At 37.7% G+C, this 27,911-nt stretch overlaps 2 protein-coding genes across 3 annotated transcripts; one reads left to right on the top strand and one right to left on the bottom strand.

Moving 5' to 3' along the window:
* Positions 1 to 174: 174 nt before the first annotated feature.
* Positions 175 to 13,609, bottom strand: NRPB2 (DNA-directed RNA polymerase family protein). Its single transcript, XM_077373601.1, has 25 exons — positions 12,961 to 13,609; positions 10,852 to 11,073; positions 10,465 to 10,755; positions 10,103 to 10,300; positions 9,054 to 9,118; positions 8,815 to 8,901; positions 8,611 to 8,731; positions 8,451 to 8,495; positions 8,174 to 8,311; positions 7,960 to 8,032; positions 7,775 to 7,851; positions 7,334 to 7,441; positions 7,132 to 7,248; positions 6,194 to 6,349; positions 6,006 to 6,107; positions 4,865 to 4,990; positions 4,698 to 4,775; positions 4,494 to 4,589; positions 4,280 to 4,395; positions 4,096 to 4,165; positions 3,962 to 4,015; positions 3,732 to 3,875; positions 3,261 to 3,560; positions 1,602 to 2,024; positions 175 to 797 (listed from the first exon to the last, which is right to left on the bottom strand). The coding sequence occupies exons 1-25, from the start codon at positions 13,195 to 13,197 to the stop codon at positions 666 to 668; spliced, it is 3,576 nt and encodes a 1,191-aa protein (XP_077229716.1). The 5' UTR covers positions 13,198 to 13,609; the 3' UTR covers positions 175 to 665.
* Positions 13,610 to 19,106: 5,497 nt separating this feature from the next.
* Positions 19,107 to 25,793, top strand: LOC143862355 (putative 2-carboxy-D-arabinitol-1-phosphatase). Of its 2 annotated transcripts, none has more exons than XM_077373384.1 (7): positions 19,107 to 19,385; positions 23,200 to 23,351; positions 23,923 to 24,042; positions 24,163 to 24,262; positions 24,351 to 24,490; positions 24,587 to 24,666; positions 25,383 to 25,793. In XM_077373384.1, exons 1-7 carry the CDS (start codon positions 19,235 to 19,237, stop codon positions 25,507 to 25,509), a joined length of 870 nt encoding a protein of 289 aa, XP_077229499.1. In that variant the 5' UTR covers positions 19,107 to 19,234; the 3' UTR covers positions 25,510 to 25,793. The 2 variants fall into 2 exon arrangements, with proteins under 2 accessions (XP_077229499.1, XP_077229500.1); XM_077373385.1 differs by having other exon boundaries at positions 19,108 to 19,385; positions 23,203 to 23,351.
* The last annotated feature ends 2,118 nt before the right edge of the window (positions 25,794 to 27,911 follow it).

The following is a 27,911-nucleotide window of genomic DNA, read 5'->3' as shown; positions in this document are numbered from 1 at the left end:
AATTTTTCCAAAGAATAAGGCAATTTGTTCAAAATCGGCATAAATGAGTGGCATTTTGGTTAGAATTTAATTTAGACCTGGTAGGAAGAGACAATAAATGGGTGGCATTTTCGTCTTGCACTCTTTATTGTGAATGAACTCCTTCGGGAATATATATACAGCAACATATCACAGTAGAGGTGAAATAGTTTTTCATTAATTTGACGTTAACATTTCTCCACTCTAGATGCAAATGTTTCACATTAGTACATTAACCATCAAGAACAAGTTACCGTTCTTTCTACTAGCGTAAGGCAGTCCTGGTAGAAGGTAAGATACAATGCTATCGGTTTCTCTAGCTTTACACATCCCAAGTCTGCTGGGAGCTGATTTAGCAGCAAAATTGGTCTCAACCACCATCTGTAGCTTCCACCAACCTAAACAATAAGTGATGCTTGCCCATTCAACGTTTTTTTCTGAGTTGGATTTCTCATATTCATACTTCATACATTCCGGAATGGTTTGTTTTGATTCACTACCAAAAAAAAACAGAACGATGGGGAGGACTTATATCAGCATGCAAATGTTGCCCCCACCTGAGGCAATTTCATTTGGTTTTCAGACAACAGGATGCTGTTTCAAACTGATTGTCATAATTCATGCAATGTACAATAAGCTTCACACTATCAAGCTCTTTTCTTCTTTTGATCATGGGTTTTCTTTTCTATGGGTTTCTCTTCATCAGTAAGCATTCTAGGTGCAATAGCCATGGCCATGAGCTCTTGGAAGAGCAGCTTACAAGCATAAGGTATGTGAACCTGCATAATCAGAAATATAAGTCAAGATTATTTGGAAAGCACATTTCAGAATAGCAAGAGAAAGACCATTCACAGGAAAAAGAAAAAGAATAGCATGAGACAGGAGTTGCAGCAAAAGATCTTAATCCCTGCCTATAATAAAAAAACAACGTTGGTGAGAGCCAAGAAGCAACAATATCTCGACGCTTACACACCAAAAGAAAAGTTAAATACAGATTTTCAAACCTGGTACAATTCATCGAAGGGCCAACGGGACACAGGGGATAAAGCAAAATGAAAAAGAAAAAAATAAAAAAAATAAAGCCTTCCAAAAATGGAGAAGAACAAACAAATAGGTCAACAATATCAATGAAAAATATATAGCGGAAGAATCACTATTTAGACAAAAAAAGGCAGCACTTGTAAAAGCAAAGAAAATCCCATTTCAATGTCCTGTAATCACCTAGGGTCCCCTTGGATGCACCAAAAAGTGGGGATACAAAATTACACATTTTCCATTTCTTAGCTTTATTTGGTTGCCATTTACTAGTCACATGACAGCCATCGTCACTCTGTAAATTTTCCAAATGCAAGCCAAAAGAAATGGGATTCCATATTCCTTCTACTTCCATATTGAGAGCATCCAAACGGGCCCCTGGGGCAAGTGCGTATGCGGTACACAAATCTTTGCATTTTCTAAAAAATGGAAGTCGGTTGACCAGTGCCAAACAATGCATGACGCACAAGAAGTCGAGAACCAAGGCCTCAACAGCAAAAAAAATGTAAATTTGAAGGCGAAAGGAAAGCATGGAAGAAGCCCCTTACCTGAACAATGTCCGTCTTGTTCTTGCAACCTCTACACTCAAAAGAATTCTTCTTAAGGTTGGCAATAGCAATCAGCCCACATTTACGACAAACATGAACCCTATAGGCGTCACTCTGGTCAAACAACCTTTCTTTGAGGAAGTGTGCAGCCCCATGGGCAATCATGCAATCTCGCTCCATCTCTCCAAAACGCAGGCCTCCATCACGAGACCGCCCTTCCGCAGGCTGCCTGGTGAGGATTTGCACAGGGCCCCGTCCTCTTGAATGGATCTTGTCATCCACCATGTGCTTCAGACGCTGGTAGTAAGTGGGGCCAAGGAATATCATGGCACTCAATTTCCGTCCAGTGTGACCATTGTACATGGTTTCAAAGCCACGCATCTGATACCCACATTTGTGAAGGGCTTTGCTGATATTGTCCACCTAAGAGAACCACAAACATGCAAAAGTTACTAACATTTAGAAATACAGGATAATGAAATCTTATTAGTTGAACATAAATTGATACATGGTGTTTTTGCTAGATTGAGATTCCCTTTTTTCATAGGTAGTGGGAAAACCTTAGTGTAAAGGCAAAGAAAAAAAAGCATTAAAAAAGAGGGGGTTCAGATTTCCAGTTCATGGTTTGTTGTTAGGATTCAACATATGAATTTCAATGGTTTAGGTACATGGGTTTGTTAGGCTTTCATAGGCCCATGAGTTTCAAGCTCAGTTTTAAATGTCTATGTTTAAGCTTGTACGACTCTTGTGTTTAGCAGTTGAGGTGCCTACTTTACTTTCCGCTGTGTAAAAATAAAACAGCCATCTCATTCAATAGAAAGTGAACCATTCAAAGCTACAGTACTTGCACCTTGTTTTCAACTTCCACTATTCCAGAAATTTCGAGTATTGGTTTCTCAATCAAACTTTCACATTTATTGACATTTTTTTAAAAAAAAATCCAACTAATCTAGTCAAACTCAAGATGATGAATTTTAGCTGGACAAACCAGGCAACTGATCATGTCAAGGCTTAAGTATGACAGAAAATGGGGTAAACCCTATAAGGTCTTCGTGGTTTCAGAACAAGTGCAACAGTACAAGGCCCAATTCACCATACGAACTTTATTTTAATCAGTTAGGCCCTGTTCGTTTTGGATTTTGAGAATTGATTTTGAGTCCAAAACTGGCTATTGGACTCCAAATTGCGTTTACTTTAAGTCCAATAATAGTTTTGGAGTCGAAATAAAAATCCAAAACGAACAGGGCCTTAGATGACCAGGACATGGGGCTTGGATAAGTTTACGGTCAAGAGATTTCTATTTTAGTTTTAATAACAATGCTATCACCTTATAATTCAGTGCTTTAAGGTCCAGGATTCTGGATATCTTTGGGTAGGAAGCTTGACTTATATAGGCTTAGGCCCTGTTTGCTTAAGAGTTAAGATTATGCCAACCGATTCTGAGCCCAAAACCAATTATTGGACTCAAAATTACGTTTTATTTTGAGTCCAATAATTGGTTTTGAACTCACAATCGGTTGGCATAATCTCAAACGAACAGGACCTTAGGGTTGCAAAACATATCCACACACTGGATTCTAGAGCGTAGGTCTGGTTTTCAGATTGTAGATCACAATGCGCATTATAGACTCTGCCTCAAAGATCTAAAAGGCAACTTACTGTGACATCAGTAAAAGGTGTAGCATCTCCCTCCTTTCCCATGTGAGCTGCAACCTTCCCCATGATGCATTCAATAAGTTGACCAATTGTCATTCGAGAGGGAATAGCATGTGGGTTCACAATAATGTCAGGCGTGATGCCTTCCACTGTCCAGGGCATGTCTTCTTGTGTGTAAGTCATGCCGACAGTACCCTTTTGTCCATGTCTGCTGCTAAACTTATCTCCAATCTGTGGCACCCGCACAGATCTCATTCTTACTTTGACAAACCTTAACCCATCAGCATTTGTTGTCAATAAAACCTGCAAAAGCACCCGAGACTGGTTGAGCTGATATGGAGAAAAGTAAAACTAAGCTACGATGCAAAAAATTTCAGCCTACTAAAATTATATTAGGTTTGGTCAATCTCCCGTAGACAGAATAGAGAGATCCACTTTTAGGAAGAACCAAGAGAATTTTAACAATTAGTCTACCTGATCCACCATCCCACTTTCACTGTGGCGTAAGCTTGTGCTATGATCACGCCGAGTGTATCGTGAAGCTTGTCCTTGAGATTCATCCTGAGCAATAGGAGTTGTCTTTCCAATTATGACATCTTCCCCCGAGACCCTTGTGCCCTGATTCATGTAAATTGCTTTATTCAAATGACGTGAATGACCCAAAGGCATGATATGATAAAACTATGAACTCTTAATACACTCACAGGAGGGGCGAGACCATCGTCATCCAATTTATCGTAAGAGCCATGCCTCATGCCCTGTAAAAGAAGGGGTGAATTTGAACTACAATTCCCATAAACAATGATGAACAATGTTCGAACAAAACTCTAGAACTCACCATTGTATTTTCCCGGTTTGGACGCCCGAAATCTTCTTTAACGAGAGTCCCCATCTTCTTCTCTTCATCTCTAGAGAAGGAACAATGTCGAAGGCATAACATTAAGGAGACGAGTATAAAACAACTACAGCACATAATAAAATATTATTAGTAAAGGTAAGGAATTGAAGAAAATAGCAAGTACCTGTATGAACGGAAAAATAACGATCGGAAGAACCCACGATCAATCGAAGATTGGTTCATGATAACCGAATCTTCTTGGTTATATCCAGAATAGCAGGCAATTGCAACAATTGCATTCTTTAACAAAACCACAAATACAATAAAAGGTAAATAGACAAATCGCAAGCGTGGGCATAAAATAAAGTAAACCGAAAAAAAAAAATCAAAGCTCTTACAATGCCCGCAGGAAGCTGCCTAAAATGCAAGTGCTCCATGGCACGAGTAGTAACAAGAGGCTTTTGTGGATAGTACAGAACATAGGCCAATGTATCCTGAACAGAGATACAGAGATCATTAAAACCTATGAAATAATTGAACAAAAGGATGCAATAATTATGACAAACTTTAAATCTTATAGGAAGGAGAAACCTGAAACACACCATTCGTAGCTGGTAGTTGGTGACATAAATTCCCATTGCTTGCTTGCCCATTGCAGATTGGTATGTATTACGAGGGGACTGCATTTCATTGTCAAAAGCAAAATTTGGTGAAGAAAATAAAAAAGACAATTTCTTGATCACAAGAGACAACTTGCACGAATACGAACCTGGTTATGGTCGGGAAATGGAATAATGGAAGCACATACACCCAATATCAATGATGGATGGATTTCACAATGTGTGTAGGTTTCAGAATATGCCACCCCTGGATTAAGTCTTGCATTTACAAGGTCCTGCAATTAATGTTTAGTAATTACAATTCGTAGTCACTTACAATGCATGTTTGGGGTATACTGTACATATTTGTGGTGCATTCTTAAGATTGATTGCACCTGCACATAAAAGACTCGAGTGTGGTGTAGTGTCTACATAAATTGCATATATATTGTGATACGACACATGCCAAATACTTTAATTTTCTTTCTTTCTTTTGGCAGGTTACATTCAGGCTGACTGACTGCAGACCTGAGAAGAACAAGACTATAGAGTTGTTTTTTTTTTATGACGCAGGGTGTCCCCACCCCCTTCGGGAGTAGGACTATTCCCATACGGATGCACGCAGTGGCCCACAAACCACGTGCATCAGGGTAAGTCCGGGTGGGATTCGAACACTCGTCTCCGGGGAGCAAACCCGTGACTTTATGCCGAAGAGCCAACACCCGTTTGGGCAACAAGACTATAGCTTGTGACCTCCCCTCAGCAGAGGGACGATGTTTACGCCTCAAACATCCAGGGCATTAACTCTTGCCCTAATATATAGAATGTTGAGCCTATGTCACAAAGGTCTCCAATATTTTCAAAATATCACGATTTTATTGCGACATTTTCACAGAATGATAAAATCCCAAAATAATCCTGAGATTTAAAAAAAACAATATTTTCAATTTTATCATTTACCGTAAAAAAATATAGCGATACTTTTACAGTATTTTTTATTTTTCTTAAATTATATATTTAAATAATTTTATTTTTACCATTTTTCCCGATATGAATTGGAAAAAATTTAATATATCGTGAGATTTTCCCTTGCCGAGAAATCCCGGAGAACGATATTTGTGACTCAGCGTTGAGCTTGTAATTCAAAGATGGGAAATCCATTATAATGGCTACATAATTGGTTTTCTATATTTTAAGGCAGGAGTAAGACCTCCCAAATGTCATCGATTCTTTTAGATATGAAAATCAGTTGGCATATATTATGGCTCAAACCAGCTATTCTCCCAAATAGACAGTTATTTAAGTACTCACATTAATTGTCATGGAAATCATCGTAGTCTCTTCTTCTTCTGTATCTACATATTCTATGAATCCTTTTGCAACAAGATCATGCCAGCCTTCCTCTTGGGTTTCCTGAGAAAATAAAGAGCAAGTGTCAAGATTTTGCACATTATAACTGTGACCATATTAAAATGCCAAGATTTATGAAGCCTTCAGACCCTTTGCTGTAGTGCTCGGATATCCTTTTTCCTTATCAATAGCCTTTGTTTCTCCACAATAAACAATGGACGGCTGCATCGGCCATAGTCAGTATACAGTCTTAGTTCTTTCAGGCGGATATCCCGGATAACTCCCACTTCAGTATTCACATCAACCTGTTGAAGAAAAAAGAGAGATCAATTTGCCTAAATGCTACCCATATTAAATGTGAATCATGTCAGCCTAAATATGCAACATGAGTAAATAAATGAATAGCAAGAAACCATGGTGTCTATTTTTTTAAGCCAGACAAGTTTAACCGAAATTAATGAATCAATTTGAATTATGTAAAACATAAGTTCTAACAAGAGTTCTATCATTACCCATCAAAAAAAAAAGTTCTATCATCAGTTCTAATGGTTGAAACAGATATTTTCTGGGAATCAGAGTATTGTCTGGGAATCAGTGATCAGAATTAGTGCAAAATATAAGGAGAGAAATAATACAAAATGAAAAGATTAAGCCTTTAAAAATTGGCAGTCTGGGAAGGAAACATTTGCAACACCAGACAAGCAGCACAAAAAATATAAAAGCACAAAAAAAAATGGAAGCTGGGAGATCACCATTACCCACAATCCAAGTATAGTGATGAGAAATCACGAGGATGAACCAAGAAACAAGGGTTCAAGGGAAAAGCAAAGAAAAATCTTCGGATTGAAGTATCGTGAAAACATATGACACGAGTGCACCAATAAAAAACTGAATATACTCATGTGATACAATTAGCTTGTGAACAGAAACAAAGAAATCTAACCTACTCGCATCCATTAATCATCATAGAACAGAGGGATGCTTGATTGTAATAGATGAAGCCATTACACAACGAACTAATACAATGCCCTGAGGTAAAGATTGCCTTATTCAAGCACAAAAGTTAGAATTTTTAAAAATTACAGACCTGTCTCCTCAGCTGTCTAAGGGTCTTCACCAAAAGCTCAGGATTACGATGTATGCCAACCCAGCAGCCATTGACAAAAATTTTGGTTGCTTGAGGAATAACCGCAGGAGATATTTCCTACAAAACAACAGACAAACATAAGTCTCAGAGAAGGAAAGAGAGCCAACTACGGGCATGCTGGGATAGCTTTCAAAAGAAATACCTCAAAGTTTTCAGTGCTCCACTCTTCCAAAAATTCCAAAATAGGATTTGCTGCTGACCCCACCGTAATGTACACCATCAACGCTAGGTTCTTTACCAGTCCACAAGCCTGTTATAACACAGACAGAAAGTATGCATCACAGAAAAGTATTCAAATAAAACCCAGAACAAGAATAATAACTCAGATTATCATAAGAATGTTTCATGTAGAAAGATGAACAGGTCCACTTGTTTAGTTCTACATTCCTTGGCAACTCAGAGGTGAAAGAAATTATTTTATCTATGAACAGTAGCCAAATTGGCCTATTACTAAATCACGCCCCTATTGCCACAGCTGTAGATATAGGTATTTTGAGAATACGCCCAAGTATTCAAATAAAACCCAGAGATACTACTACGAAGGCATCTATCAGAAAGATGGAAATTATTACACGGAAATTACCTGCCCTTCAGGTGTTTCTGCAGGACACATCATTCCCCAGTGAGAATTGTGCAACTGGCGGGGTTTTGCTAATTTCCCTGATTTCAGAAGAAATAATTCTCAGTCAGAAATGTTAACAGAAAACCCCTGAAGCATTTAAGTAGCAATGTCATGAACACAACCACTAAGTAGTAGAAAGCCTTTACCTTCACGCCCTATAGGAGAGTTTAACCTTCGCAAGTGAGACAGAGTAGAAGCAAAGGTCAAGCGATTCAACACCTGTCAGATGAAAGGTATACATAAGTATGTCTCATTGAACTAGAACCTCCTATTCTTTATGCAACTGAATGCCAACAAACATTGGAAACAGAAAAAGAAACAGAATAAGCAAGCCTCCCAATGAAAAAAGAAAAATCATACCTGTGAAACTCCAGCTCTTGTACCAGCTGCATTTGCTTGTCCCCAATTTCCAGTAGCCAGGGAGTATTTAAGGCCGCTAGTAATAGTTTTGGCTTTGATAGCAAATTGCAAGTTGACATCTTTTCCGTTGTCAACACACTGTTCCATGCACAGGACAAATGAGCTATACGATCTCACAGCAACCGTCACGCATAATCAATGAAAATATTAATTAAATCAATAAATAACTAGAAGCAACAACTTCAAACCAAGTACTAGTTAGGGCAAGAAAGGAAACCTTCTGAACATATCCTCTCACATCGCGGGTTAACTTTCTGAACAGCTGTCTCCAGATAAACAATGATCATTATTAGAAGTCAAGCATTGAACCTCCAAGCTTTCAAAAAATCAATTAGTCGTTAGTCGTTACAAGTTTTCACGGAAAAAAAAAAACAAACCATTCTGAATAGGCCTCCAAGTAAAGGACCAGCAAGGTCCAGCCTTTTGTTACCATAATGATCCCTATCGTCTTCAGGCCTTCGGCCAAGTGCACATAGCAACAGCCGGTGAATGATATATCTGGTAGAAAGCACAGCACAAGAATTGTCAAATATGTATCAGCAACCATAATAATCCAAAGACATGTCAAAGTAAAAACTTACCCGAAATAATAAGCTTTCTTAGTTTCACAGTATTCCCCAACACCAACATGAGGCAACATTTCCTTTTGAAGAATTTCTTTGGCATATCTGAAAAAGCAAGAAAGTGACTCATGCATGTGATAAAGATAGAAGCAATAATGCCAAACATATTGACAGCCGGAATAGAACACCAGTATGGAGAGGGGAAAGAAAGAACATTGAAATCTTTGTTACCAAGGAAGAGACAATTTAACACATACTTTATTCTCTTTTCTCTAGTGACACCAACCGTCGATCCTCGCTTCCCAATGTAATCTAATGCTACCTTCATAAAGAAGCGATGCCACACCCACGTTAGATGGCATTTTATTACTAGCTCGAGGGCATGAAGCAAATCCCAACAATCAGTAATTCTGGACCGATTGCATCAATAAAACAAAGGACACACTCACAAGATATCCTAGGTAAGAGAAGAAGTCTGTCATGCACCAGAAACAACATGCGGTATACAAAAACCATTGAGACAAGTAAATGTATGAACCCAACATACAGCCAACATCAGACATGCTCGAATGCATACACAATATATACATAATATATGTACATGGATGAATCTACCCAACTAATTCCCATACTGTGATATAAAACAGCAGCCTATAAATAATGCAAAAAACAAACATAAAATGATAAAATGAGCATATCTGTCTATCATGGAAGTAGGTCTTATTTCTTAGTGATCGAATACAAAAGAAGTCTGTCACATCCCATTCTCTGAAGCGGAAAATCTACAGGACACCTTCCGTGAATGGTTGCCGAATGCAACCGTAGGTCTTATTTCTTTCTTTCAGGTTTGAGAGATGAGATGTGATCTGTGAAAATTTTGAACAATTCAATCTTCATTTTTATTTCTAATATTTATAGTTAGCAATTAGTTCCCATCAAGTGATTTTCTTGAGAGGATCTCAGATACCATTGGTTCCATCAAGTGTTTTCTCAGCATATCTTCTGCCCAACGAATTTGGAGTCCAATTTGTTAGCTAGCAGAGTTTCTTCCTGTGATGCTCTAATGGTTAGAGATGTTTTTCCAGTTTGGGGTGAATTTTGAGCCTTTGTGGCTGTCCTGAGACCATCTCAGTTGTGGGGTTTTCTCTCTATTTTCCTCTATTAATATATTCTTTAGCATTCCAAAAATAATGATAAAATACCTACGCATTCATGTTAAGGCAACTATAAATCCAAGAAACATAAATTGAAGATTCATGTAAGTTAATTTGCTTCAACACAATAGCAGCCAAATCATCAAAGGTACCTGTTGATTTTGAATCACAAATGCTTCTTCTAGGGATGGCCGCAATAACTCCATCATCTGAGTGTCAGAAAAGTCATAGCATATATGTTCCAATATATCTTTGTCAGCAACAAAACCCAAGGCCCTAAACACAATTATTATTGGGATTTCTGTCCGAATATATGGAAGAGTAGCCCGAATATACTGCCCTGAAGAACCCTGCAGAAACAAGGAACACTGAACTTTTGAGGAGCATTTCAACAACAACGAGATGGAAAGAACTGCAATTAGAACTTTTTGACATAACTGCCCGAGAAAAGATTGGCATAAAGCTCAGAAGCAATCACAATTTCTATATTATGAGGAAAAGAGACAGTTCTAACCCCTTTAGCATTAGCACGAGAAAGCATGCGAACAAACATGCTGCTTGGTGGCCTGTTCTGTGACTCTGCCATAGACCGGACCTCAGCTACATAGGCATATTTGTTTGGCTGCCTTTTCTTAAATACATAGACATGATTGGTGCTCATCTTTTCTTGTGCAATCAGAACCTTCTCACTTCCATTAATGATAAAGTATCCACCTTGATCATATGGGCACTCCCCGAGTTCTGTTAGATCTTTTTCGGAGTTCTGATACACGGTGCAATAACTAGACCGCAGCATAATTGGAACCTGAGACATAACACAGAAAAATGAAGGAAAAACAAGCACATACTGAACAAAACCCATGTTCAATATTAAAAGATTGGTTCATAAATGAAATGCTACCTTTCCAATGAAAACTTTTGTGAAATCCTGGGTCTCTGTCACTTCTTCACAGTCATGCCCTTTCTTTATGACTCGTTTTGTAACATCCACATACAACGGTGCCGAGTATGTCAAGTTTCTCAACCTTGCAGCCTTTGGGAACAAAGTTGCAGTTTCTCCATCAGATTCTGTCATCATAGGTTTACTCAAGTATATTTGACCAAAGCCAATCTTGTAAATTGTCTGCATCACAATAATGCATTCACATTGATGTTAGTAGCGTTCTGTTCCAAATTTCTCAATCTTGCAGTCTTTGGGACAATAACAAGGAATTATCAAAAGACAAGCACACAGTCACACATGGAAAGAAATGCGTCCCACAAATAAATACATAGAATAGGCATTTGTGCTCCCTAATTTGGGATGGGAGCAAAGCCAATCAAAATACTGAAATGGAATATTGGTTGATGGCGGACATGATCTGAGAGCTTGAAGAGGAGGAGGCTCTCTTAGTTCTTTCCTCTTTCTTTTCCATTTCTCTTTCTTGTATTCCTACCTTTAAAGAATCAAATCAATGAAAAATGACCACACTCCAAGCTACATCAGTGTCAGGAAGGTCATGCAGATTTTAAATGCAAACCATCTGCTTATCAACCACACATGAAAATCTTTTGTGAGTTGAGCAATCTCAGGGACTTACACCTCATCACACAAATTTTGGCAGAGGAACACTTGATTTGGTTTAAATAATAGCAAATTCAAGCATGTAATAGGTCATAAAATCCAAAGCAACAAAACAAGTGGAACTGGATAATCTCTGTTGAAACTGGCCATAAATTTTACAGGCAAGACAAGCTGTACACAGAGAATACCAGGTCACCTGTACCAATTTAAGAGAGAATCGATTTACAAAATGAGTAAGTGAACCAAGTGTGATCACTTCAAAAGCAAAACAAAACAAAGCATTACAGCATAACTTAAATAGGAAACCATAGCCCAACTTCTTAAGACGCAATCTATATGGTTCTAAAAACAACAGAAGGCCATTGTATCATTTTATCTCAGTTGAAGGAAAACATGGGTTGGTTGGGAACAGTGCTTGAATCTATTAATCAATCACAAATTTATAAAGCTGCAAATGAGACTGCAATCCAGAAAATTATCGTAGCAACACACTGAATTCCTCATCAGGGAACTTGGCCATTTGCTTTGTTTTCTAGCCTCATATAGTCTTGGTTGGATTTTCTGCTCCTCAAACAATTATTTCTATAGGGCAAATACCTTTTCTGGCTATCATACTTTAGCTTCCTCTCCTAAACAATAGTGTTTCCTTTTTACTTGCCTTAGCTACTTAACTTTGGACTAGTAATGTGCCTTTAATCAGTTTGAAATATTGCCTTAGACGATGAACCAACTAAACTCAAGTTGCCAGACCTACTGTGTGTCAGAAAATCTCACTCACATGTTTATCCTGAGCAGGAATCTGGTTATGTAATTCTACAAATTAGGTGCTACAGACCTACACATACAACTGATCCAGAAGGTCCTGATAGAAAGAAATGAAAGACAATAAGTGCAAAAAAGGAAATTCTGAATCTGCGTGTTTCTCCCTGAAAACCTAACCCATGAACCCCACTCAGATCCTACCAGATAATCACGAGAGCACCCTTTGTCTGGACAACTGATAATCAGTTCATAGTAATCAGATAAGGTGTGTGGTTCTAGCAAAAGCCCTCGTCAGCTCAATTGTGATAGTTTCAAGGTTTCCCATTCACATTTACCCCACCAAGACAACATGCCTTGCCTCGGACAATCAACCATAACTAGCACACATTGGATTTCCAAAGATCTTGGCTTAGCCTTTTCTACTCATTCAGAAAGACCGCATATCATCAATAATCAAGCAATTCATCAAATTTAAAGATTTGATGATATAATCTCAGTTTCAAACATCACAAAGATGATCGCGCAAAAAAGAAGAAAAAAGACGATATATTTTCAGTTTCCAACATCAGAAAGAGAGACAATTAACCATCTGTTCATCTCCAACTTCCTCCAGTAACAAAATCTAGTAAGAAATATTCATTCCACCAAATTCCTATGAAAGAAAATGGAGGAAAAGAACCGAACCTCAGCGAAATCAGACTGGCGGCCAGGGTTATGCTGCGACTCTGGCCGGATCTCGATGTCGGCAGACTCGTCAACGATTTCCTGCATCGTGTTCTGTATGAACTCATCAAAAGAATCAAGTTGCTGCCGAACAAGCCCTTTCTCCTCGAAGTAAGCACTGATCACCGCCCACGCATCTTCCTGCGTGATCTCCTCTTCATCCTCGTTTGATGGATCATACTCGTCTCCTCCGTACATTTTCGAGCTAGATCAAACACAAAATTAACAGATAAAACCCTAGATCCTCGGCGAAAGATTCAGAGATACTAGCTGTTTGATAGTTCGAAAGGGAAAAACCCTAATTTCGTGTTTTCTATGTGCGTCTAAGAGAAATAAGAGAAGAAGGGAAAAAAAAACCTAGCTACTCGTAGAAAGATGGGAAATAGTAGCTGTTTGATCATCCGAGAGAAAGAAAAAAAAAACCCTAATTTCGTGTTTTCTAACTGCGCCTGAGGTTCTTGTTGAGGGGGAAAGCGGTGCACTTCAGCAAAACCCTAGACAGTTGGTCCGTGTTTTCGTGGGGCGGCACAGGCCAGCGGAATGGCAAATAAGAAGAAATAATAGATGTATGGGGACATTTTATACACGGAGACATAGGCGTTCTCGGGAAAGGCAGTGCTGTTGTGGGCGAAGACTCGAGAAGATACTGACACACACGGTACACGTTAGCGAAAGGGCGCACTTTTATGATGTTAATAACTTAGTTAATATATTCCCCCCTTTTCTCCCGGGCCACCCCTTCCTATTGTAAAAACTAAAAAGGTAGTCCTAATTCCTAAACAAGGTTTTAAATTGCGGTTTCGGGCAATTTCAGCAGAAATTCGGTAGACGCACTCGAAATGTCAGATTTTTTAGCCGAAATTTTAGTAATTTCGGCTGAAATTCTGTAATGAAATAGAAATTAATATTTTATCAAAAAATTCGCCAAAATTTTCAAAATTTCGACCGAGATTTCTCGGCAATTTCAGTTTTGGTGCTGACCGAAATTTAAAACCATGTCCTAAATACAATGCAAGGGATGCCCCGGGGAAGAAAAGGTGAGGAATATATCACTTCCCTATTTGTTATATGGAGTTTTTATATATTAGTAAAAATGCACGTGCGGTTTATCTACATAAGAAACAGAATCATATGTTGTTTGTTTTTTATATCAACATAAAAGATAAGTTGCAATTTGTAATGCTTATATCTTGATTATTTATGAAAATGTCATATATTCTTTCATTTGGTTTCAAAGGTGATCATTGATCATCTATATTAGTTAGTGAACTTTCTTGAATATTATTGTAGATCATCAAAGTACATAGATTATATGTTTTATTCTACAAAAATGTGATATGGTTCACATCAATGTATGAACTTTAAGTGTGCCTCTATATAGAGAGACGTATAGTAATCATGACCGCCTCCAATAGCACAAATGACAGTGTATGCAGCCTGCATTCATTAGCAGCTCGTAAAGCTTTTTTCCTCGCTCGGCAACATAACCATACATACCTGATTATTGTCAAATTGTGTAAGTCCTACCTATTTGCAAAAAATCCATTCAACGAACCATGCGGAAATTTAGATTAAACAAGATTTAAACTTTAACTTCGTGAAGAAATAGAACTTGATTAAAAAAACTCAATCCCTAGATAATTGCATGGTTATCAAACAAATTGTTATGGAACTTTGATATGCAGGATATTGTTCTCATCAGTGAAATCAGGAATAAAAGATTAACATGACTCTTTAAATAGGCTTCAACTCACAATATTCCTCTTACTAAATTTGTTTTTTATCAATCCAGGTACACAAATTTAAGAGGCACCTAAAACTATACATACCTCCAAACCCAAATTTAGAAAATCCATTGTACCGTCAAAAAATCAATATTTTAAGCAAAACAACACCAATAAAAACAAAGAGAATGATATTTGCCTTCCCTTTCCCAGCTTTCACCAAAAAGGGTTGGAAAAGTACAATATGAGGAAGTCTTCACTGTTGAAATTACATGTTTAAATCATGAGACCTGAGAGTTTACAAAATAAATTATCAGAAAAGTAACATGTTGTTTCAATACAAACATAAAACTAGAAGTGGAAAATCAGGGCTTAGAATGAGCAACTACATGGACAATTCAATGGCGAGATGATGCCTTTCTTATGCTACCATATCTGAGTTCCACATTAGAAAAAAATTAGAAAATAAAAATGAAAACCAAAGAGCGAAAGGAACCATGAAATACGAAATCAAAGAAGGGAAATGACATCAGCACAACCATGTTTTGATAATTGCACTAACACAACTTGTCTTTTACTATTTAAGGAGCTTTCAAGGTTTGTTACAGTTTCCAAAAAGCTCTTACAAACCAATAATTACAAAGAAAAGAGAAGCGTCATTTAGTTGTGTTTGTGAAATTATTAAAGTATGGTTGTACTGATATCATATCCATTTTAATCATTAGCAAAACTCTGCAGATAAATTTATGGTTTAAAGTGAAGTTTTGTACAAGAGACAACATTTCCGAACAAGAATAAGGAGTTGAATGAACTAAAATTTAGTTTATGGATTGGATATAAAATTGTAGAGTTCGAAGTCCATAACAAAAAACAAGGAACTCGGCAAAGGCAAGCCAATCAAGGTTCTATCTGAAAGAATTTTAATTCCCCAATTATGCAGGTGGCTATATGGAAACAAAGTCGCAGTCAGCATGGTAAGTTATGATTCCTATAATACCATGAAAAAAACAGGTTACCCGAGGCCCATCACTTAGGCTATTGGAGCTACCTCAGTAGAACTCATGTTAGGTTGATACTCAGGCTATAAAGAAGTTAAAAAATTTGACTCCAAAACTGATTATTGGATAAAAAATTATGCTCAATTTTAAGTCCAGTAATTAGTTTTGGACTCAAAATCGATTCTCAAATGCAAAACAAATAGAGCCTAAGCATTTACCATCAATGACGATTAGACGGTAAAAATGACTATTAGAAGACTTTTAAAACTTAATGCCCACTTAGACTAAAAAAAGTATTGAGATATTCCTCATATTATTCGACTGCAAGAAAACTTGTTTCGCACTCAATTCATGTTTGGGTCCAAAATATTAAAAAAAATGTGGAAAATGAAATCCCTTCACTTTTGGTTCAAATATTGCAAGAATTTTCTGACAAATGTTTGGAAATGAAAACATTTCCCAAAAATTTCTGTTTTTCTGTTGTTTGATTACTCGTGAAAAAAAACAACTCAGGCCACAACATAAAAGTTATGTTTAGAGGGCCTTGAATTTATAATGATGATACCTCTCCCTAAAATTAAGCAATTACTATTGCCCAGTTCGTTTGAGATTGTGACAACCGATTGTGTGCCCCCAGCCTTCAATAGTCTGTTGGAGGGCTCACAATCAGTGGTCACAAACTCAAACCAAAAAATTTCATGGAAAAATAATCCAGTGTGTAGCATGTTTGCAAAATTCCTTAAAAAAAAAAGAGCTCAGTTTCTTGAGATGTCTAATCGGTATAAAACAAATTTTATTGCTATTTTTAACAGTAAAAGCGGTTTAAAATTATTTTGCACCTATTTTACGTCTAGCAATGTAGCTTATAGAAAATTTTCAATTTTGACAAGAAAACGAAAAATCAATTTTCCATACTTCCAAACAGCCTAAGAAATGCAAATATTCATAGGCAAAAAGTAGTGCTGACTTATTGGATTTATCCAAACCGTATCTATTACAACCCACTGGGGGGTGTTTGAATGTGGATTGTTGCATTTGTACCCTTCTTAGAATCATCCAATATTGGAGATTTTGTGCCATAGCCGCCTTTGTTGAGTGATAAAACATGAATGGCTCTGATCATTGAAATGGATGGGCCCACATGTACAATTTTCTACTGTCCACTGTAAAAAATTTCAATAAAAGTCACATCTTCAAAGTTCAAAGAGTCCAGATATGGTGAATTTTAATAAGATACCCATGAAATAATTTCGGATATTTGTCATAAAAAGAATTGCAAACCACTTTATGAAAAACCATTAATTTGGGAAGCTTAATCTGGGCCGAGCACATGACACTAAGATGATGCACTAGGTTCATTTTATAGGGTATTTTCGCAAAGATGAGATGAGATGATCTGTTCAATCAATCTAGACAGTTGATCTTGTAAAACATCATGATCCAATGCACACACTCTTGCTCCCTTGCCGGACAGTCATCCCATTCATAAAAAATCAACAGTTGATTTTGTTTTTTGGCAGAACCCTAAACTTATCTTGACAAATCAAGAGAATGTGATCATCCGATCAAAGTAATCTGAACGGCATTTTGCCCGATATGAAGCCATGAGTCAAATCAACGGATCAGATTACATGTGTGTGGCACAAGCGGGCCCCAAAAACTAGTTATTAACAACCACTAACCTTTTAGCATCTTTCAAATTAATAACGGAACTCCTCATTCCCCTCTTTATAGACATTTTTTTTAACTCAATTGTTAAATTTAAATGAATGGAACCGTTAACAAAGGAAAATGTTATCCGCACTACTATATTTTGATGATCACACTCCTCACTTTATTAAAGTACGGTATGGCCCGCACCATAGGATTATCCAAACCGTCCATTGTGGATTGTGGAGACTGTTTCAATGTTGAAAAAGAAAAACACATATACATAACTTTTTCAGATGGAATCCAAATTCGGGTTTCGGGTCGGGTCGGGTTGCCCAACAGCCCAACCCGACCTAGTTTCCAATTCGGGTTGATTTTTCCCAACCCAACCCAACCCGATTTGCGAAAAAGCTTAACCCGACCCAACCCAAATTCGGGTTGAACCCGACCCGCGTGAGAACATCCAAGTAACAACGATGGTTTGAAATTATATATAGTGCTAATGTCCTCACTACCATATTTTATAATGGCACTACTCACCGTATTTTGATGATCGCACTCCTCACTTTATTAAAATGTATGGTATGGCCTGTACCATAGGATAATCCAAACCGTCCATTAGATGGGCCACTGCCTACATAGGTTGTGCCCCAAAAATCATTTGCATAGGTTGATCTGAACCCTCCGATCTATAGAGGGTTATAGGTTGATCCAAACCGTCCATATGATGGAACACAACATCAATCGGTTGTGCCCGTAAAATAATTTCCGTAGGTTGATCCTAGCCCTCCAATCGATATAAGTTGATCCTAGTCCTCCAATCGATAGAGGTTTCCATAATTGTTGTTCCTCTTCAGGTGCCCGGAATCCGTCAATATTTTGCAAGTCTCCTGCATGAGTAATATAAAGTAGTTCTTTCGTCATTATCATACATCTTTACCTCTTATTCATAGTTTTTTTTAGTAATTGTCATAGACAGATACCTGTGTCGGTACTGTTTGTATGTAGATTACGATTTTACCCTCAAATAATTTCTCATAGAGATAGATGTTAGATATCAGCAAAGGGGGTTAATGGTAAAAGAGTAATGCTGACGTTTGAAGTTATCTTTGAGGAGCAAAATAGGGAATTGCTAGGGTATTTATTGCCCAACGTGAATGCCAAGATTACCCTTAAGGAAAATCAGAAATGTCAATGCAAAAGGTATTGTGCTGGGCTATGGGACATGAATGAAAATAACGAAAAGTGAGGATGGCTTTAACCCCTTATTCACGCTTTATATATAGTATAAAGACGTTTGGAGTTATCTTTGAGGGGCAAAATAGGAAATTGGTAGGGTATTTATTGCCCAACATGAATGCCAAGATTACCCTTAAGGAAAATTAGAAATGTCAATGCAAAAGATATTGTGCTGGGGTGTGGGACATGAATGGAAATAATGCAAAGTGAGGATGACTTTAACCCCTGATTCACGCTTTATATACAGTATAAGGATTGCTGGGCCTGAGTGGGGCCCACATGGATGATCTAAAACATTCATTCTTTATGTTCCCGCCATAGATCACGTTATAAGGGGAGTCGTGCGCGTAATTGAGGGGGAGTGAAAATATCATCTTCCAAAACGAATGGTAAGATCATCCGTTTATATGGCCCACTATAGTTTTTAGGGTGCACGGCCACATGTGCACTATATGAAAACTCTTGCTATTATCACCTTCGGGTCCTTTTTATTTGAAAATTTTTATGGGGTGCAGGTAGGAAAATGCGCCGCTCCTCCTCTCGTAGTCAAGCAAGCAAGAGTAAATAAAATGTGGTGTGGGAGAGAGCGTGAGCGAAATAAGGAATTGAGAGGCGGTTGTTTCGATGGGGTGCGTATTTCTTATCCGGAGCAACCCTCCTACTCTCCGGACGACTTACATCACCCAAAGCCCTCCGAATTTCCATCTCCGTCGTGCATCGACCCTCACAATCCGTTGTTCCTCTCCTAATAATTCTCGAGTTTCTATATTGACAGGTATTTTCTTTCATCTTCTTTATCATGGAAATGATTAGCACGCTGATAATTTGATTGTTTGGGGAAAGAAAAGACGACGCCATGTGGGAAATTTTGACTAATTGACAGAAATTGTTACAGTAGAGGATAGGAAATGTTCATATGAAACCTAGACAACCCGAGAAAAGGGTGAGTTCGGGATAAAAAAAGAATGTTAATTATGCCGATTTTGTATTTAATGTGGATTTGAGGGTAAAGATATCAACTGCTGAATGATGTAATTGATTATGACTTTTGTATAGATTTTATGGGTTATTTGTATGGTTGTTTGAGCTCGACTGGGATATGTTGGTGTCCACTTATTTAGATGTATGCAATTTGTAACTGCTTTACATCTTTGGATGAATTGGATCACACAAACTGATGGTGCCCATTTGATGGAAACCAATGTTTTGTTATCACATCGTCATTCATGCTGTCTGATCACACATTGGAATTTTCAGTTTCAGTATACACCCATCAGCTTGTGTGTAGTGCATACTCCGCGAGTATTTTGAGAGACCAAGTTCCCTTTATCTCGTCCTAGTCTTGATTTAGGTGATTCAAGTCAACAAATTGCAGTACTATATCAAGTTTCTAAATGTTGCTTCTAAAATAAATCTTAAACTACATGGCACTTTAAGTGGTTAATGCTTAAATTTCGCCATTACATTTGTTAGAAAGCTGGCTTGAGAATTTCAAGAGGTCCCTGCTTAGAAAAATTTAAAACTAGATGAAAATTGCACTGCAATAAAAATATAGTGCTGGAGCAGATTTTTATATAGGGTAGCATCAGTTTAAAAGGTACCTTGACAAAGATTTTTCACACCAGAAGTCACTTGGAAAAATGGCAGACTTGGTCCTCAATACTCATTGAGCCTTTTTATCTTTATTGCTTTTGTATTTACAAAGATAAAGGACTTAGTAAATACAATTGTGTTTTGGAAAACCATTGCTTCTTCAAGAAGTAGAAGACCTGCTTCATTTGAGTTTATGAAATCCAAATCAACAGTTTGATCAGCTCTCTAAACCTTCATCATCACCTTGGAGGCAATAACCATACTAAATGAGTTTCCTGCATTGATTTTTGCATGGGCATGTTTGTTTTTTTGTTTTTGCTCTTAACCATAGTTAGCAGAACTCTGTTTTAAACTCCGTTTTTTTGAAAAAAAACATGTTTTATTGGTGTGTCGTTTAAAACTTTCACAACGAATAAAACTCCGTTTTTTTAAGGCAAACGTTTTAAACACGTTTTTTGGGCCAACTTTCCAATTTTACCCCCACCATATTTTGTAAAAGACAAAATTCGAAACTCATTTTCTTGTGTTTCCGTTTTTTTAACCAGTACCGTATTAAACTCGAATTTGTGCCATCCCGGATTTTTGGCGAATCACGTTTTCCCAACTATGCTCTTAACCATCTCGTTTCCATTATATTCTTTTTTCACACCAGAAGGATTGAAGGAAATTTGGGAATGGTGGAGGAAGAAATTGGAGTTCCACAAAAAGCTTTACCCTAGGGAGAGAACGAGGTGTCCTACGTTGGATGGCATCCACTTTGCTAGGATAGGGGAGGAAAGCAGGGAGGCTATTGGCAGACCCTCTGAGGAAAACGGCTTCTATATAGACAAAGACAAGCACCCGGGCAGATGGTTTCACATTTCTTCAAAGAAAATTGGAGACAGTAAAAGAGTGTTCTTAAGTTGCTAGTTGAATTCTTTGAGAATGGTTAAGTGGGTAGGGACTATTGCGCTGCTTTCACCTCCCTTATCCCTAAGAAGGAAGGCACTTTGAAAGCCAAGGACTGTCGACTGATAGACTTGATTAGTAGCCCATAATAGATGATTGCAAAGATATTGGCAAGATGGTTGGAAGGGGTGATGGGAGAGGTGGTGTCTCCTAAATCCTAATCAAGGTGCCACTGTGGAATGCCAAGAAATCCTTAACATGTTCCTTATTGTGAATGAGTGCTTAGACTCGACGAAAAAAGAAGGAATGTCACGAGTGATTTGTTAGGTAGACATGGAAAAGGTATACGATTTAGTCGATTGGAATTTTATGGACTATCCTTTGGGAAGAATGGGATTTGGGAAATGTTGGATGCGGTGGATGATGGGTTGTATGCCTTCCCTTAAGACTAAGATATAAATTAACATAAAATAGCTCAAACATCAAGGTATAGTAAAATTAACTAGTTATACTCTTGGAACTAATATATGAGTGCCACATATTTCTGACATTAAACTTATCCTGAAGAACATGAAGTGATAATTGTTCAAGGTGCTTTTCATATGCAGTTCAAAAGTAGTTTCCTATAAACCACATCAGTTTTGGGTAACAAATACTGTCAACTATAGAACTATGTCATGAATAACACGACACTATTTAACATGGACACTCCAGTTTATAAAAAATTGCCATGGCCATCTTATTGCCTATAAATTATTTATGCCACTATACATCCATTTGTATAGATACATTTTTTAATGCTATAAATTACATATGAATTATTATTTATGTTGTACCATATACTTCTGTATCATCATATAACCACCTGGTTATGCCAGCATGTCAAGATTCGGTTACTGGGTCTAACTCTCTGTTTCTGACTGTCACTTATTCATGTCTATGGTATATAGACTATTAGAATCTGCAGAAAATGAGAAGAAGAATTTCCTTGTTTAAGAATGATTTAAGTAGGCATTGAAACAAATAAAAATCAGAGAACGGTCAACAAATTGGAAATTGGCATCATGAAAAAACTGATAATGAATATTCTTTTTGTATTGAGGAAATGCAAGAGATTTGTATCTAGGTACTGGATTTTTTGGATGGGTTTGGTCTCCAATCAGTTGTGCTTTAGTGTTTGAATTTGCTCCAAAAACCATAATTTATTGTCTATTCTTCCTAATTATTTACCATATACGGAATTGAATTTTAACCAGAAAAAGCTAAATTAGTAGAATCTTTGGCATGCATATTGTTTCCATTGCCATTGATTCTTCAGGTATCGAGCCATTAGCTATATATATATATATATATATATATATATATATATTTTAAGATGCTCAATATGAGAAATATTTCCTGACTCTAGACAATGAGCATTTTTGTCAGTGTATTGCGTGTAATAGATTGGTTAGTAATTGATTGTGTTCATTAAGGAGATGATTTTGGTTGATGTATGTACTACTTAAAAGGATTTAAGAATATATGGTTGGAATTAATTATTACTTCTAGATTCAAATTGCATCCCATCTCTCATTTTGCTGTTAGCTAGGGTATGTGTCTATATATTTTTTTCTTCATAGCCTACTATGCTGTTTACATTCTTTATATGCTTATGTGGGTTCTTATATAATGGATGAAGATATCTTTACAAAGAAAAGTAGAATCGAGCAGAATTACTAGCGGGGGCACTTGGTCAATGATCCAAACCATTTATTCCCTGGGACTTGCTATGCATGGGCTATGGAGAAAAATCCATCTGCTTGTACAATTCTAACCCTCCAATTTGTGGCCACTAAATGGATGGTAACATGGTGAAAAAATAAAAAAAACATAGGTCTGTATTGAATATTGATCAAGAAAACCACTGCAAATTGGACTGGTAGAATCGTCCAATGTGGGTTAAATGGTTTGGATCATTGAGCAAGTGGCACCCACTTGTCCTTTTTGCCCATTCATATTTTTCCTTGGAAGAATATGCGCATCCATCATAAAGAACCCTGCATATGCCCACTAATTTGACATTCTTGTATTCCAATTCCAAAATGGTTTTAACAATATATCTACAGCAGAACAGCTACAAGATGCTTCTATGACTGGTGGTGCATATGATTTCAAAAGGGCAACACCACCACTTACTTATGAGCCTTTATCTTCATCGAAAAAGGTTACTCTTTTGAGGCACGGTCTTAGCTCTTGGAATGAAGAAAGTAGAATTCAGGTTGGTATACTTGACATTGTGGTACACAAAACTTGTCATAAAGCACTTAAATTTTGTTTTTTCCTATGGAAGTAGCACTATTTTGTTTCTTAATCCTGGGTACTGTACCTAGCTCAGCTTCATTTTTCATATAAGCGGAGAAACAAAATATTGAATTTATGTTGCTTCTATCTTTTCTCAACTGCATATGACAAGACATAATCATTAATCGAGATGTTCGTCCTTTCATGATTTCGTTCTTTATTTTTGGGAAATGATAAATGCGCCCCTTTTCATTACTTGGGACACCCAACTATAGTGTATCTATGACTGCAAAGGGGCTGATGTACTTCACATTTGAAGGAATGAAGTGACCTGACTACAACGTACAATGCAGCTGAGTGTCCTAAATGATGAAAAGGGGCGCATTGATCACTTCCCTTAATTTTTTCCCATTGCTTCCAAGTGCATATCATCATAATTGTGAATTTTTTTTAATTTTATACTTTAATCTCGGTTTGGCTAGTGAAATGGGGTGGTGATTAAGACTGCTGCCGATATTGTTGATTAATTGAACAATATTTATCTTCAGGGAAGCTCGAACTTGTCCATATTAACAGATACCGGAATAAAGCAGGCTGAGAAGTGCCGTAAAACCTTGAGCAATTTAAGCTTTGACCAATGTTTCTCGAGTCCTATATCGCGTGCAAAGGTTTTGATATTTCTTTCTAAAAGACGGTGTTCTTAGTAAACTGGCAACTATTCATTTTTCCTAAGGTTATGCAAGATGTTTTTTTGTTTACGTATTCTCAGTTAAAGGTATCTAATACAGACAAGCGCTGAACTTGTATGGCATGGGAGGGAACAACCACTGGTTTTCCTCGATACATTGAAAGAGGCACATCTGTTTTTTCTAGAGGGCATGACAAACGGTCTGTATGCTTTTTCTACTTGTTTCTGTCTTTTATTTTATTCACGGATGCATGCCACCGCATAATCACATTCAGAATTTGGAGGCAGTGGATGCTAGGAATAAGTATCCAGAGTTGTATACTACATGGAGAGAAGATCCAGTTAATTTTAGTGTAAACGGGGTCTATCCTGTTCAAAAACTATGGGGAACGGCTCAAGAGGCTTGGAAGGAAATCTTGTCTACACCTGTAAGCTTTTGTTTTGCATTATTTTTTCTTGACCCAAATTGCATTTGTTAAATGTCAGGGCCTTCAGTTGATCTTGTATACCATTTGTTTCATCAGGGAGAAAATTTTTTGGTTGTCACACACAAATCAATCTTGCGGGCACTGATTTGCACAGCTCTTGGACTTGGCCCAGAGAGGTAAATTTTCTTGACATTATTCATTGCATGAGTTGTTAAAATCAGTTTACCCACAACAGTTAATCTTTCATGCTGAAAGAACAGTGCTCTTCTGGAATTTGGGAAAGTTTTGGACCCTTGTATCATATTCAGATTTTCAAGTCATTGGTTTTGTTAATCGGTAAACCCACCAGATAGCTTCATATATTATGTGCGTTGTGAAAGCGTACTCTTATATCATTTGCCAATTGGGAACAATTTTCTCTTTATCATCGGGCTGCGTACATCTAGCCCTCCCCAGACCCCGCAATGGCGGGAGCTTCGTGGACAGGGCCGCCCATCATACTAATTAATCTTTCTACATGTTTTATGATCTCATACACTGTTCAGGTCTCTCTGTTCTGGTCCATGGTTGTGTGTGTACTTACTGCAAACATTTCTTACATTCCTGTACTTCAAATCCTTCATGGATGCCTTCAATTTCCAATGACATTCATTCCCACAGAGAATCCTCAGGAACTATACTCATGAAACGAAAAGGTCAAACCCCGTGACAAGCAAATTAGCACAAAAACTAAAATGCAAACCTACAGCAAACTAAGATTCATTGGCAGTTATGGTTTGGAAAAAAGTCTTGTACTAATCTTGAGTCTAATATCTGAGATTCTCCCTGTTACTGTCAATTTTTTATGCCAAATTCTACCAATGAATTCTGATTGATGTTTCTTGTGTTCTAGGTTTCGAGCAATTGACGTGAATAACTGTGGAATATCTGTATTTATCTTCAACAAAAGAGGAGAAGCTATGGTTCAGTGCTTAAACATGACAGCTCATATGTACTGTGATCATGTTTATCAGTACTAGAATTTCTGATTCAAAAGTCCTAACAAACCATTCCTGAGGTATGCATTTGACAATGGGAACATTTCCGCTCCACATACTCTGGCAGGAAACATGGCTACAATTTGAGAGGTAAGGTGGGAAAATGATAAGTGAGCTTCTGTCCAAAGCATGATGTGATTCCACTATAAAATTCTCGTCTAGTTACTCAAGAAAGTCAATTAGCATGTGGAAATATCCGATAGATTTCTTGTTATTGTAATAATTTTGCTTGTTTCTACAAAATTGAAGGAAAAGGACTTCAATGAGTTTAGAAAATTTACTTTGCAATGCTTGTGATTGTCGACCAAATCTCCGGGAAAGGTAGTGTGGGTCTAGGGGACCTGAAATTAGATACCTTTGAGATGTTGAATCCATGCTTATGAACTTCTATCACCTTGATTATGTGTCCTACGGCCTACCTGTTGCGGCCAAAAATTGGAGATCTGCTGCTGTGGCTTCGGGAGAGCTGATGTGGCCTTGAAAGAGCTGATGTGGACCTGCGCATGGTAGCAAACGGTCAGACAACCGGCACGGAGTGGTTGCTCCGGGAAGGCCCTCCAATGCGTAAGTCGGTGACTGCAACAAATAAGGAAATTCTTCTATGAATAGTAAATTTTTGGGATCTGGACCCTTACCTTTGAGCCTCCAATGGCTATTTATAGTATACTGTTGAGTAAGAGATTACCCAAGTATCCTTGTACAGGTGTCAACCTGTGAGTGGGTTTGTTTTGACCCCAGTAATAGGTCTAAGTGTAATACGAGTAAGCTTGAAGTCAGCCCGAACACTGGCCCAGGGTCACTTGAGCTTTTGGCTGGCCCAGCCCGACTTTCACCCATAAGGAATATACAGAAGGTGTCTGACTATCCTATGGATCCTCAGGATATGATCAGATTAAAATGGATTGTGAACACTAAAGGCCACGTTTGGGTACCTCATGGTTTTTGTATTTGGATTTGAGTTTTAGATACAAATGTATCAATTATTCTCATGCTCATGTTGTACGAGAGAGAGAGAGAGAGAGAGAGAGAGAGAGAGAGAGAGAGAGAGAGAGAGAGAGATGTCTTGCTGCTGTAGTAGCAAGGGTGAAGGTAATTGCCACAAATATTGATTTCCAAATAATGCCTAGCAGAACATATTTGCAAATCGGATTTTTTTCACTGTTGTAGCTGATTTTGGAATCTAAGGATCTGATCCATGTCCAGATCTCAACTGCAAATGTGAGAAATAGAAATCTAAATCTTGTGAGTATCCAAATGTGACCTAATTTCAGTGTGCATTTGGATTGCCGGAATCAGGCACTGGAATTGGGATCTGATTCCAATTCCCCCTGATTCCGGCATTTGGTTCATTAAAACAGAATTAAGGGTTCACAGTTAACGCCATGGTGGAATTAGCGGGGTAGACATTGAAATTTTTCCTCGCCCCAAGAGGAGGTGGGATTCTGACTGCCCCAATCGGAATGGACTTTTAATATCTTTTTTTTAATTAAAATTTGTTTTTAAGTCTTTTTCTCAATTTGTTTCACGTATGGATACCCAGCAGATTTAGATTTGGATTTCTCACATTTGCAGTAAAGATTTTGAATTGGAAAAAAAATCCTTAGATTTCCAATACAGCTACAATAGTGAAGAAAAAAAAATCCGATTTTCAAATCTGTTCTGCAAGATATTATTTGGAAATCAATATTTGTGGCAATTACCTTCACCCTTGCTACTCCTCGCTCTTGCTGCAACAGCAGCCAAACGTCCATTCCTCCTCCGCCCCCCGCCCCCCCCCCCCTCTCTCTTACAACATGAGCATGAAGATGATTGATGTATTTTGTATCCAAAATTCAAATCCAAATACAAATACGAATACATGGGGTATCCAAAAGTGGCCTTATTGATTCCAAATTTCCAAATGCAGCCTAAAATTAGATTTGCGAAGGGATATATTCGCCCCCTTTTGTTCCTTGTGCTAACCCCCTCTAGTGTTTTTTTTTTTTTTTGGGTAGGTTCTAGTGTATTTTTTACTACACTTTTTAAACAACAAAGATGGTGGCCCAGGGAAGAAAAGGATGTGAATATATATCATTTTAGGCCATGGGAGATCCAACGCAAAGATATCAAATGAACTCTTTGGATCAATCAAAGGCAGGCAGAACTCTTTGGATCAATCAATCAAATGAACACCAACTATAGCCAGGACCCACTGGCTATAGTTGGTGTGATTTTCGCTAGCTGAACTCACCCTCAGGGCGATGATAAATTCGCACCCACTCTAAGATAATTCGCACCACTGTAAAGGAGGGGTATGTCGTAGACTTTTAACGCTTTTTTAATGTTAAAATGGTGCGAATTATCCTATAGGGGATGCGAATTTATCATTCCCCAAAATACTGCTG

Source organism: Tasmannia lanceolata, unplaced genomic scaffold (genome assembly GCF_043159265.1).
Source record: "Tasmannia lanceolata isolate RefF3 unplaced genomic scaffold, GAP_Taslan_0.1 ptg000037l, whole genome shotgun sequence".
In the NCBI taxonomy this organism is placed as follows: domain Eukaryota; kingdom Viridiplantae; phylum Streptophyta; class Magnoliopsida; order Canellales; family Winteraceae; genus Tasmannia; species Tasmannia lanceolata.
This window is presented reverse-complemented; position numbering and strand designations above follow the sequence as displayed.